Raw genomic sequence first — 15,086 nt, forward strand, 5'->3', positions numbered from 1 at the left:
TAAATAATTCTTAACCAATTAATTTTAAATAACCATAATTAATAATTATTGATTATGTTTTTTAAAAAATAAAATTTAAATAACTACTAATTAATAATAATTTAAAAAATCAAAATTATAATTAGTTGGTAGTTGACTAGTGAAGTTATCTAGTGAAGTTCTATATAATATACACAAAAAGAATTGTTGGTTTTAGTTTTATGATTATTTTTCAACAGAGTAGGTTTTGTTTGCTTACTTTTCAAAATCGTGGATAATGTGTTTGACGCAATTGTTAGAATTTTTAATTTCTCCAACAACTTCACGCCTCTTCTGCTAAGATAATATTTTTAAAAGAGAAAGTAGAGTTACGTTGTTATTAATTAATAAATCCTTATTGGTCAATTTGGTTCACATGTCATGACAATGATGTGTCATTTGTTCAACATAAATTTAAAAAGGAAAATATACATGTTCCCTGATTAAGAAATGGATCCTAGCTAGAGGAATAGTGATATTTAAAGTTTTATAATAAGTAAACAGTTATATTATTGTTAATATTATTTTAATTAGGAAATACGTTTTTTATACTTTTCAAAAATTAAATATATTACCAAAATATTAAAACTTAATAGATATTTTTTTTTTAGAAATTGAGTAAATGTAATGCAGAGAGAGTATTTCATGAATCTGAATATTTTATTTACTTTTAAATTATTAAAGGGCATGTTTCAGTGGATATAATTGGTAATGCATACATAAAAGTATAGTGCAATGAGAGTTACATACAGTTATTAAACAAAACATTAAATTGGAATGTCAATAGTAATTAGAACTAGTTGTGGAATACAAATATTTTAGAGAAGTTCAAATTTTTTATGTGGCTTGATTTACATGATGCTCTATCAACTGAGACCTTTCGATTCAAGCGGCATTTAGCTTCTTTAAATATGTGTAAGAGATATAACAAGGCGCAGGAGACTATCGAGCATTGTCTTAGAGACTGTAAACGATCAAAGACAATTTGGCATATGTTAGATCCTAGTATCCTGGACTTGACGGCTGGTACTGCTCTTGAAGAGTGGTTTCGGAAGGCCTTGGCTAATAATGAGGCGTCCTTTGGTGCAGGGATTTGGTAGGTATAGAAACATAGGTGCAATGACATATTTAATACTGATGACAACCCTTGGACAGACCGTAAGATTGTTGTTTTGGCCAGAATTACCGCCAAGGACTTCCAGATTTACAAGACTCGAAACAATGTCCTTAGGACTCTCCGAAATTGCCTATATTGGGAACCACCGATAGACAATAGTTTTAAAGTTAATTGTGATGCTAGTTTGTATATGGATTCAAATTTAGTGAAATTTAAATGTATTATTAAAGATTCTAAGGGAGATTCGGACTGCTCTGAAAACATTCTCCCTTGCTCTATCATCAGATGTTGTTTTAATAAAATTACTTGTTTTATAAAATGATATTTCATTATACCATTTTATAAAATCAAATTCAACCACACATACATATACACACATTACTGAATATAATTTATGGTCCTAAAGCAAGAAGAGTTTCAAGAGAATCAACCAAGATGAAATAAATATGGACCACCTTCAATATTCGAAGTTCTATTATTCAACATCCTTACAAAAATTTTGTAAACACAAGTTGTTTTATGACATTGTTGTTTTGTTTCCTATCAATAAATACAACCATGTAAACTTCAAAGTACCCCTCAAAAACAAAGCAAGGAGAAGAAAGGGGAAAAAATTGCAATTGCTTCTATATCTTTGAAAATTAGAGGATATAAATTACTCTCTCTCATATATATTTATTATATAATTGATCTATTTCGTATATTTTTAATGTAAGAATGAGATATCATACATTTAACTAATTTGATACATAACTAAAGTTTGTATAAAAATAAATTTTCAGAACACACATTAAATATTTCTCAAGAATTATACAAGTATTTAATTACTAATTAAGTTATATAATTCCATGAAATTTAAACATAACTTTCTATATTCGAATAAAATATGTAGAGAGATTTATTTTATATGTTACATATAGGTACAATTAGATTTATAATATCAATATTTTATCCATTTTATCACATGTATTATTCAATATAAATATAAATTTAATTTTTAATGCAGAGTTAGAGTAAACAAAATATGGATTTGATTTTACTATATTTAAATGAGTATTGGTGGAAAAAAATTTTGTATGTTTTTTTTTTCTTAATTAGTACATGTGCATGACCATGCAAACAAATAATAAATCCTAAAAAAAATAAAGGAAAGTATATAAAAGCTACAAAACGGAAACGTGTTGACAACAACGTAAATTATGTTTTATTAAGATTGCTATCTTTAAGGTCCAACATTATATTCGTTTTCAAAGGGAAAAAAACAATCATATATATAACGATGGTTGAAATAAATTAAATGATGAGTTTTCCAATTTACGGTGCACATTTTTCACTATAAAAAAAAAGTGTACTTATGCGTATGTTTAACAAATTCAAAATGTGATACACGTTTAAAAATTAATTATTATATATATATTAGAAAATAAAACAGATGTATTGTTTATAATTTTATACTAACATAGTTACCTTTTATTATTATTTATTTACACACTAATTAATATCCTCAATAAAATATACATGTTGTTTAATTTGTTTTAATAATATATATTTTATATAAAAAATTGATTTTTTATGTATACATAAATAGTTGAAAGAAAATGACATTATACTGAATACATTCTTTTTATTGGTCTATAGTATCAAATTCCACGTAATAAAAAATTGAAAGCTGAAGAGTTTTATAAGGTTGAGACAATTCTCATCTTTCAAGTTAGTTTTGTTTCTAAAATAAGTTAGACCGATACTCATCAATTTCTAAAAAAGATGGCATATATAATGTTAACTCTAAAAAGTTAGGAGGACGAATTATTAAACACGTGATATCCATGATACAAATATCTTATAATAAATAAATTAAAAAAAATTAATGCAATTATATTAAGTTTTGGGAGAAAAAACAAGAGAAAATACATGCAAAATTAAAGTAAAACTAATAGTCTTTGATTATGAGAATCAAGTGTTTGCCAATCATGTTGAAAAAGAAAAAGAAAAGTGTTGTTGTAAAACAACTAAATAAATAAAGGAGGTAAAGATAGAAAGAAATATTAAAAATAAAGAGAGAGAGAATTGTATTTATTTTTTGGTTTACTGTATAAATTTCTTTTACCTTTGTTCATGCTTTTATAGGCAAACAAAATCTTATTTTTCAAACTTCATTAATTGCTTTGTCATGTGAATTGTTCCTCTTTAGCATAGGAAAACTGAGCTTCCCATGGTCATCCATTCTTATCGTAACACTCCTCCTTGGATGACCATTTAGGATTATTGCCTCATTAAAATTTTACTGAAGAAAAATCCTGTGGGAAAAACTTTAGTGAAGGAAAAAGAGTACAATATCCTTTGTGATGGGACTGCCTCATTAAAAACCTTGTCAAGAAAAACCCAATGGAAAAAAAACCTGACCAAGGAAAAAAGAGTACAGTCTTCCCTTCTTGCCGACATCATTTAATGTCTCGAAATCGGCGCATCCCAATCTCATGTACTAATCTTTCAAAGGAGGATTTTGGGAGTGACTTTGTAAATAAATCTGCCAGATTGTCACTTGAGCGGATCTGTTGGACATCAATTGTCCCTTGATTTTGAAGATCATGAGTGAAGAAGAATTTGGGAGACATATGCTTTGTTCTATCACCTTTGATGTATCCGCCTTTAAGTTGAGCAATGCATGCTGTATTATCTTCAAACAGGACAGTTAGAGCTATTTTATGATCAATCAGTCCACATGATAACAGAATATATTGAATCAGACTCCTCAGCCAAAAACACTCGCGACTAGCTTCATGAATCGCCAGTATTTTAGCATGATTAGAGGAGGTTGCTGCTATCGTCTGTTTCGTGGACCTCCATGATATAGCTGTACCACCTTATGTGAACAGGTATCCTGTTTGAGATCTCCCTTTATGTGGATCAGACAAGTATCCAGCATCTGCATAGCCAACTAATTGTGACTTGGATCCACAGGGATAAAACAATCCTATATCAACCATTCCATGAAGATATCGAAAGATTTGTTTGATTTCACTCCAATGTCTTCTGGTTGGAGAGGAACTATATCTTCCTAGTAAATTCACCGCGAATGATATTTCAAGTCGCGTATTATTAGCAAGATACATTAGCGCTACAATGGCACTAAGATATGGTACTTCTGGACCAAGGATATCTTCATTTTCTTCTTTAGGACGAAATTGATCCTTTTTCACATCAAAAGATCTTACGATCATTGGAGTACTTAATGGATATGACTTATCCATATAAAATCTCTTCAAGATCTTCTCTGTGTATGTTGTTTGATGAATAAAGATCCCATTTTTTGTATGCTCGACCTGCAGGCCAAGACAAAATTTAGTCTTTTCAAGATTTTACATCTCAAACTCTTCTTTTAGAGTCTTTATAATTGTTGGAATCTCTTCAGGAGTTCCAATGATATTTAAATCATTAACGTACACAACAATTATAATGAATCCAGATGCAATTTTTTTTATGAAAATACATGGACATATATCATCATTCTTGAATCTATTTTTGGCCAGATACTCAGTAAAACGATTATACCACATTTGTCCAGATTGCTTTAGACCATATAAAGATATTTGCAATTTGACTGAGTATAATCTTTGCGAATATTCATTGGATGGTTTAGATATCTTTAGTCCTTCAGGGACTTTCATATAGATATCCCGATCTAATGAGCCGTATAAATAGGCTGTTACCACATCCATTACATGCATATGCAGTTTATGATATGCAGATAAACTGACCAAATAACGCAATGTTATTGCATCCACTACAGGGGAATACGTTTCTTCATAATCTATACCGGGCCTTTGTGAAAAACCTTGTGCCACAAGTCGGGCTTTGTAGTGCACAACTTCATTTTTTTCATTTTGTTTTCTCACAAATACCCATCGGTATCCAACAGGTTTTACATCTTCAGGTGTACGGACTACAGGTTCAAAGACTTCACGTTTTGCATGTAAGTCTAATTTAGCCTTCATGGCTTCTTTCCATTTTGGCCAATCATTCATTTGTCGACATTCTTTGACTGATCTTGGCTCAAGATCCTTATTTTCATGCATGATATTCAATGCCACATTATATACAAATATTTCATTGACAATTGTCTTATTTCGGTCCCATTTCTCCCCTATAAAGACATAATTTATCGAAATCTCATCATTTTCACAATTTTCAGGTATCTGAATGTCTTCTGGCGTTAAAATCATATCAAAATTTTGGACAACTGCAGGTGTCTCTACTATATCTTTTTCAACGGGAATATTATTTACCTCTTTTCTCTTTCGAGAATTTTTGTCTTTGGAACCGACATGCCTGCCACGCTTCTGGCGTGAATTTGCTTCAGTGGCTACTTGTCCTACTGGGATATCAATTCGAATCGGGGTATTTTTCGTTGGTATATAAGATTTAGTTATCCTCTTTGTATCGGAAAATGCATCAGGCAATTCATTTGCAACTCTTTGCAAATGTATAATCTTTTGAACTTCCAGTTCACATTGTCCTGATCGAGGATCTAAATGCATCAACGATGATGCATTTCAGTTAAGTTCCTTTTCAGGAAGCTTATTCTCTCCCCCTAATGTTGAAAATTTTGATTCATCAAAATGACAATCCGCAAACCGAGCTTTAAATACATCTCCAGTTTGTATTTCAAGATACCTCACTATAGATGGAGAATCATATCCAACATATATCCCCAATTTTCTTTGGGGTCCCATTTTGGTGCGATTAGGTGGTGCAATGGGAACATATATCGCACACCCAAATATTCTTAAATGGGAGACATTTGAATGCTGGCTAAAAGCTAATTGCATAGGAGAGAACAGATGATAACTTGTTGGCCTCAAACGAATAAGTGCTGCGGCATGTAAAATAGCATGCCCCCAAACCGAGGTTGGGAGATTTGTTCTCATAAGTAAGGGTCTAGCAATTAATTGGAGGCGTTTAATAAGCGATTCTGCTAACCCATTTTGTGTGTGAACACAAGCTACTGGATATTCAACACTTATTCCATTAGCCATACAATAAGCATCAAAAGTTTGGGAAGTAAATTCACCAGCATTATCAAGACGAATTACTTTAATTGGATTTTCTAGAAATTGTGCTTTTAATCGAATAATTTGAGCCAGTAATCTCGCAAACGCCAGGTTGCGAGAAGATAATAAGCACACATGTGACCATCTCGAAGATGGTCTGTTAGGACCATAAAATATCTAAAAGATCCACATGATGGATGAATAGGTCCACATATATCACCTTCGATTCTTTCTAGGAATTCAGGGGACTCAAATCCAATATTTACTGGTGATGGCCTTAAAATTAACTTTCCCTGAGAACATGCAGCACAACAAAATTCACCAGTTTTAAGAATCTTCTGGTTCTTTAGTGAATGTCCATGAGAGTTTTTAATAATTCTCCTCATCATGGTTGTTTCCGGATAACCCAATCAGTCGTGCCAAGTTATGAAATAATTTGGGCTAGTAAACTTCTGGTTTACAGTGGCATGTGATTCAATTGCTCTAATCTTGGTATAATACAACCCAGATAAAAGTGAGGGTAACTTTTCTAATATTACCTTTTTATTTAAATCATGAGTTGTGATACATAAATACTCATGATTTTCCTCATTCATAATCTCAATATGATATCCATTTCGGCGAATATCTTTAAAACTCAACAAGTTTCTTCGAGACTTGGTAGACAACAGTGCGTTATTTATTATGAATTTTGTTCCTCCGAGAAACAAAATTATAGCTCTTCCGGAGCCTTCAATCACATTGCCTGAACCAATAATAGTATTAACACGTTCTTCTTTTGAAACAAGATGGATAAAATATATATCACTTTTGAGAATGGTGTGCAAACTTGCACTATCTGCAAGGCATACATCTTCATTACATATCCTTGCCATTCTCTTCAAAGACAAATAATAATAAAATGAGTAGTATGCACAGTTAAATTGAATACTTGATCGGAATTATTTTTCTAAGAAATACTATACATAAAAATAATGTCATATACTAATTTTTTTTTAAAACCTGACATATTTAATGATTTCAAAATTTATAAACATTAATATTTCATTATTTATATACATCACATTTAAATACATAGAAAATAAAACTTAATAATAAGTTCTTTACATTATTTATTTACATGGATACATAACAATCCCACATTTTAAACTATTCCATCATTGATCAAATGACCAATATTTCCTTTACGATCCTCAAAAAAATCAGATACATCATAATGAGTGGTGAAATTTTCAACATCATTTGAAACAAAATTTGACTCTTTTACCTTGTCATCCTTTTTCAAAGATGTCTGGTAAAGATCGACTAGGTGCCTTGGAGTACGGCAGGTACGTGACCAATGGCCCTTCCCACCACAACGAAAACACTTATCCTCTGTTGATTTATTTTGCCCGATATTTCTTTCTTTATCCCACTTCTGGTGAGATCATCTCTTTTGAATATAATTCATTTTCCATCCATAATTTTCTTGTTATTAAAACCTTGCCATTTACCTCTTTTGGGGTAATTTGCCGCATTTACTTCAGGAAATGGGGGCGGTGCCAGCTGGGCGCGTTTCATGATTTTTCAATAGCAAATCATTGTTGCGTTCAGCAACAAGAAGGCAAGAAATTAATTCAGAATATTTTTTAAATTCTTTTTCTCGATACTGCTGCTACAGGAGCACATTCGAGGCATGGAAAGTTGAAAAAGTTTTCTCCAACATATCATGGTCAGTTATCTTTTCCCCACATAATTTTATTCGTGAGGTGATTCGAAACATTGCAGAATTATATTCATTTATATATTTAAAATCTTGTAGACGCAAGTGCGTCCATTCATATCAGGCTTGAGGAAGTATCACATTTTTTTATGATTGTACCTTTCTTCAAGGTCTTTCCAAAAATCTGCAAGATCTTTTAATGTGAGATATTCATTTTTCAATCATTTGTCAAGATGATGATGGAGAAAAATCATGGCTTTGGCTTTATCCTTCTGGGATGCATTATTTTCAACTTTAATGGTATCTCCAAGATCCATTGAATCAAGATGAATTTCACCATCTAGTATCCATATAAATAATTGTTTCCAGATATATCAAGAGCATTGAATTCAAGATGAGAGAGTTTCGACATAATGAAAATTTGTTACCTGAGTCTTCCTAAAAATTTGATCAGAGTTTCGTGCTAATAACGTGTTGTAAAACAACTAAATAAATAAGGGAGATGTAAATATAAAATAAAGATATGTAAATAGATATATATATATATATGTAAAGATAAAAAGAAGTATTAAAAGTAAATAGAAAGAGAATTGCATTTGTTTTTTTGTTTACTGTGTAAATTTCTTTTGCTTTTGTTCATGTTTTTATAGGCAAACGAAATCTTATTTTTCAAACTTCATTAATTACTTTATCACGTGAATTATTCCTTTTTAACATAGGAAAACTGAGCTTCCCATGGTCATCTATTCTTATCGTAACAAGTGTTATATTATTTTTTTGTTTAAGAAGTAATTTAACTTTACTTTTATTACATTACTTTTTATTCAATCGAAATTTTCAGGTTATACTTTTGTTCAAAGTAATAATTATATTACTTTTTTGGAAAGTATCAAAAATAACTTTTAGTTAGTTAACATTAGTCAATTTTTTTAGAATTTATAATTTATGGTCTAAAATTAAAGATTTAAAATTTATAATTTAAGATAAGTAAAATAATTTTTTTTTAAAATTAGCTGATATTGACTAAAATAAGTTAGTTCTCTAATAATTTGTTTTATATTTGCTATTAACATGTATAATAATTATTAACTATTAACAATAAATTTAGAACATAGAAGTGAAAATGTCGTACTTTTTTATAATTAATGACATTTCAAAGAGTATGACATGTGAAAGCAATCAATGAAGAGTAGTAACAATGCCGTTGATAATTTTGTACTCCCTTAATTAATTCAATTCCAACTTTTGGTATATTTATGACTTTTTAATTTAGTTAGATCGGATTAGATTGCACTTGGTGGACTTAATTACCCCTGTTAATAAAAAGATAATTTAAGAGATAGGTATTGTCTACTAAATATTTTTAATTTAATAAGCATATATATGTATGTAGTAGGTTACTATCAACCCTATGAAAATGAAGCTCTAATAAGGCAAACAAATATAAAATCAAAGATCATATCCTACTCAAAAAGATGCCATTAGAAACATGTGATTGACCTTTCTTTAATAGTAGCTCCAATAATAGAAGTATTTATACCCTTCAAGAAATTGCTACACCATTTTTCTACACCAAACATTTCTGTTTGTGGATAATGCTAAGAAGACAAAAAAAACTGTCAAAATTTTTTTATTTAGCATTCATTAATTATTATAATAATTAATAAATATTAAATAAGACAAGTTATAACTGTTTTTGGCTGATTTTCTTTGATTATCAAACATCTCCGTTTACTGAGAATTACTATTTATTTATCTTCATCTAAAAATTAAAGCTTAAAAGATGATATAACGGGTATTCATATATTCATTAAATATATTAAATAATATTAATTAATCTAATTGGTTATAAATATACTCTCAAATAAATAAAACTAATCAACCGAATTAAAAAAGATAACCGAGTAAATTAAAAACAAAAAAAAATCGAAAAATAAAATTTAACAGTTTTTTCTTGGATTTGATTTGATTTTTAATGCTGACAGCAAATATGTAAATCAAACAAAAAATATTACTAAAAATTTAAAATTATTATAATACCCTTAAACTAACTAACCCTAATTAACACTTCCTATTTTTTAGGTATCTCTTCAATTCAGGATTTCAGGATCATTTCGATCAACATAGTATAGGCAAAAACTTGAGTTTGTGAAGCAAATTTTACAAAATTCAGTGAGCATTCAAGGACTTTTTTTTTTTTTTTGAATTTGCCTCTTCATGATGAGATGCATGCATGGTAGGTCAACATCTTGATGCAAAAGTCCAAAAATGGGAAGGATGACTTAGATGGTTTGTCCATTTTTAACAGAGAAAGAGAAACGTAATTGTTGAGCTTTTCACTTCGCCAAAAACCATACGCCTCTTTATGACTATGATGTATTATTAAGTTAAGATGAAAATTTAGGTCCAGTCGACTTCACGCGAAGTTGATAATTGAGAATCATTAAATAATTTAACTGATTTAATCCAACAATTCTCGGTTATTAATTTTATTTTTACCAATTTCATCATTTAATTTTGTTTGGCCGTTTTTCATTGTCTCCTTTTGTTTAGATGTTTGGTGTAAATTATCTACAAAAGGTAGTCCTAAAATAAAGTTAGGAATATCTACAAAAATCGGTAATTTTTCAAATATGCGTATTATTTTTAAGTCTTTTTGCTTTCAGTATTAAAAATAAAATTTTATTATTAATACATTGATGATGTAAGAAAAATTTATATATGTATCCAATGATATATTGTCATATTAACCATCAAAGCGTGAGTGATAAAAAAATAGATATAATTAAATAATTGTATAAATTAACTTATTTTGTTTGCACATTAAAACTAAACTCTATAAATAATTGATAGAATGAAAAAAAATACTTAAAAAAATAAGAAAATAGCATACACAAAAAATATATATAAAAATTTCATTTCACAAATTTTTAATATTTTTTTTTGGTCTAATACTCAGTTCCCAAAATAAACTTTGTTTGACGAATAGTAAGCATATTTTGTTAAATTAATTGATATATATATATATATATATGAAAAGTAATATAGTATTATTTTGATGAAAAACTAAAAAAATTTATCATTCGTATAATTATGTTGATAAAATAATTAAAAATAATATAAAATTCTAAATAAATTAAGACTAAGTATTGGAGGAGTAAATTTTATTTTAAATTTTAAACTATTATTTATAATATATGATCCTATAAATATTATTGTAAAACTCAGAATAAAATTAAAATTAGTATTAAAAATGTCCTATGTCATGAAAAGTTTATGAAACAACAAAAATATAAATATGCATTTTCGTCTAAAAAATATATATTGTGAATTTTTTTTTATATTATCAATGATATCCCTCAATTTAATAGATTAAAACTAATTCATTATGAATCGAATCTGAATTTTATTTGTCGATGGAATATTTGTACAATCTGTACAATGGACTATATGAGTTTCAGTACTAGGGATAATAAACATCTCATGTCATAAAACCACTTATCCCAAAAGTTTAAGCTGATTTTGGGATTCACCAAGAATCAAACTCTTAACTTTTCGGATCTAGAACTCTGATACCATATCATGATATCACTCATCTCAGAAGCTTAAACCGATAAAAAAAAAATAACACTAATGGTTATATCTCTAATACTGAATTGTGCATCCTTAAATCTCTATTGTACATATTATACAAATATTCTATTAGTTTCTAATACTTCCTCTTATTTAAAAATTTACTGAAGCAAAATTCGATGCCGGTGCTTTTGCTCATTTAATTGGAGGGTTTCAAGCTTCTTAGTAAACGCCGTCATTCGGAAGTAGGAATGCGACACTTTCTTGTTTCTTCAGTCATGAATCACGACATACGACTTTCTTTGTTGTTTCTAGTTTCTACTAGGAAAATAAATGCACCTCAATGAGAATATTTATGTGTTCCTCTAATAATATACAACAATTTATTTCATTCTCACCTTTTTTTTTTCCTTTCTTTTTAATTGTACAACGAAGTAATTCATTCGCTTTTATCATTGTATTGGCTCAAATTAGTGAATTACTTACTATGTTGTATATTAGTACATCACGAACTTTTTTCATGTATTTAACGCGTTATTTTATGCAAATACCTTATCAATATTTATTTCCATGTTTCCATAAAATTGGCGCTCATGCAAAAAGTTATTAGTTAGAAGAAGCTCGGAAAAATAAAAACTTTCCACCAATATTCAATTAAATTTGTCATTTTCTCTCTTTCGTTCTTTTTTTTTCCCTCTCTTGTAGTCTTCTTGGTTGAAACAATATGTGTGGGTTTTATTTTAATGAAACATTGGTTTGGGGCACCTTAGTTTCTTAGTTGAATGGATATGATTTTCCTAAAGCCCAACTTACAATAGTGAGCAAACAAAAATTAGATGAAGCAAAGTGGCAAAAGCCCACAATAAAAGTGTGCATGGCAATGAGTTTATTTTATGTCACCACCAAAGGAAAAAAAAAGATGCTTACTCAATTTCAGTATGCAAATTCTTTAGGTTGTAGTGTACTTAAAATTGGGATTGTTCAATCTATTGACAAAAAAAAAAGAGATTTGATCGAAAAAATGAGATGGTGAAGATAGAGACAGAGAGATAATGATTGAATTAAAATTTTTTTATTGTGTTTGGTATAAAATATACTGGACTAAGTTATATCTCAATATTATATTTAGTTTAAGATAAATATAAAAATAAAAAATTAAATTTAAAAAGTTATACGAGCATATTTTTTAAAAGAAATGTTATTAAAGTTTTACTCTCTTTTTGAAATTTTCAGTTCTTTGTCTGTTCACTTTTTGAAAATACTGAAGAGATTTTGATCACCAAACACAATACTGAATCTTCCTAATTTCAATTTCAATATCTAAAAACAAACGATATCTTTGCTCTTGAATTTACTATCGAATTTTCAAATTTACTTTTAAGATAAGTATTAAATATTTAAAATTTATTTACTTTTATATTTTTAAATTAAATATGATTTTTTTTTCTCTCTTTTAGATAGAGGCATCCTAACAATTACCATTTCAGTATCAACGATTCAAAATGAACATATAGTCCTGAATTTGGCCCCATCAATCGTTCAATTCAACCATGTTTTTTTATCTCTTTCCTTCATCCTACACTCCATAAAGAACTTTGCATTTCATATTTTTATCTTTATTTTTTATTTGGAACCTTCTTTTCATCTTATGTCCATAAAACTACAAACTTCCGATGCAGTACTAATTAGAATTGACACAAAGTATAACCTTCCTTTCTCCAAAAAGGTTATGAACAAAGCTTCAAATTCATCTTTCATATTTCAAGTATGATTTAATTTTACAATCTCGTGCGCAATCAATCAACACTATTATTGTACCTTGTACAAATAGTTGAGGAACGATAAATTTTTTTGGTCTATTCTAACTACCACTTTTTAATATTTCACACACTCTTAAAAATAAAGAAGCAGCAGCATTTGCTGTTTAATATTAACTAATTTCACATTAATTAATATTACAACAATAATAAAATCAGATTAAATTACAATACCACAACAACAATTTTATTTTGTTATTTACAGTATTCTCCAATATTACAAAATAAAGATTAATTTGTTATAAATCTAAATTTTATTTAAAAAATTATCGATTAATAAATTACTACATATTCAAAATAAAATTCAAACTTCCAACACTTACGATCCTTAAATATACTACATGGATAAACCGACTCCAATATAAATATTTGGCAATAGAATTCACACAACGGTAATAATGTTAAATAGTCTAATTAAACTAATATCTTAGTCGAAAATACTGAAAACCTACCTTCAATAATGTTAAGTCTATAGATAAAAATTATTAAACAACAATTAAGTCAAATATATTAATTTATATAATAATTTTTTGATAAAAATTCAGTTGAAGTCGACTTTATATGAAGTTGATATCTGAGAATCGTTAGATAAAAATTTAATCAAATCAGTTAAATCATCTATCGATATCAACTTCACGTGAAATTAACTACACCTAAATTTCCACCTAATATTACCATCAATCAAAATTTACTCTAATCAACTTAATGGGCGTAATTATAGATGATTAATTAAAAATGAAAAAAAAAAAGAGGACATGAAATGAAAGTAATCTCAAGAGTACATTGGGACATCAGTCCAAGCACCAGAAACATGACCATTGTCACAAACAAAAGCCCTAACAACAGGTTCACCATCATCATGAAACCCAAACACTCTCCTCAGACAGAAAGCAGAGTGAAGGTCCCAACTCTCCTCACTCTTACAGAAAGCACAACCACCAACATCAACCTTCCTCTTAACCTTGTTCTTCCCATCATTTAAGGCCTTCCAAACCCTAGTTTCCTTAAAATCCACGAACACCCCCCGGAACAACCTGTACTTCCTCTTCTCCTCCAGATGCAAGCACCCAGGCCAGTCACATATGTAGAGGCAATCATCACGGAATTGCCGAGCCAGAAGCTTCGAACCTTGCTCTCTGCTCAAACTCCAAACCCCAGATGCCAAGTGTTCCTTTTGATTGCAAAGCTTTCGCCTTTTTCCAATCGGGTCTTCGGATCCGAACCCGGATTCGGATACGACGCCGGCGTGGAGGAGGCCGGGGCAGCAGAAATGGAGCTTCAGGAGGATCTCAGGGGTGTTGGTGGAGTCGTTGGGGAAGTGGTGGGAGGGAGGGAGAGGGAGGAGGAGGCGGTGGTGCTGGCGGAGGAGCGAGCAGAATCGGGTGCAGACAGAGGAGAGGACGGCGCGGTGGCGAGGGTCGCTGCCGTCGAGTTTTGAGAAGATTGATACGAGGATGTCGTCGGAGAGGTAGGAGAACAATGCTTCCGCCATGGATTCTGTTGGATGAGAAAGAGAGAGAGAAATGGTTTGGGGGTTTTTTGGTAATTTCGCTTTTACCCTTTTTTTTTTCCTTTTCCTTCTGGGATTGAAGGAATGCAGTTGAAGCTGTCAACAGTGGAGGGACAGAGAATTTATATTAAGATGGGAACTAGAATTGGGAGTGGGGGAATATATGAACAGCAATGATGATTTGTTTTGAAAGTTTAATATTTTTTGGTTTAGAAGCCAACTCATCATCATAATTTGAATGTGAACTAAAATAAGTTTTTTTTTTTTAAATTAGTTTCTAACAATATAACCCTCTAAA

At 29.7% G+C, this 15,086-nt stretch overlaps 1 protein-coding gene across 1 annotated transcript; it reads right to left on the reverse strand.

Moving 5' to 3' along the window:
* Nucleotides 1-14,039: 14,039 nt before the first annotated feature.
* On the reverse strand, nt 14,040-15,010 carry LOC107475954 (phytochrome A-associated F-box protein). Its single transcript, XM_016095663.3, has one exon. The coding sequence runs from the start codon at nt 14,768-14,770 to the stop codon at nt 14,051-14,053; it is 720 nt and encodes a 239-aa protein (XP_015951149.1). The 5' UTR covers nt 14,771-15,010; the 3' UTR covers nt 14,040-14,050.
* Between the last annotated feature and the right edge of the window lie 76 nt (nt 15,011-15,086).

This window comes from Arachis duranensis, chromosome 2, assembly GCF_000817695.3.
Source record: "Arachis duranensis cultivar V14167 chromosome 2, aradu.V14167.gnm2.J7QH, whole genome shotgun sequence".
NCBI classification, from domain to species: Eukaryota; Viridiplantae; Streptophyta; class Magnoliopsida; order Fabales; family Fabaceae; genus Arachis; species Arachis duranensis.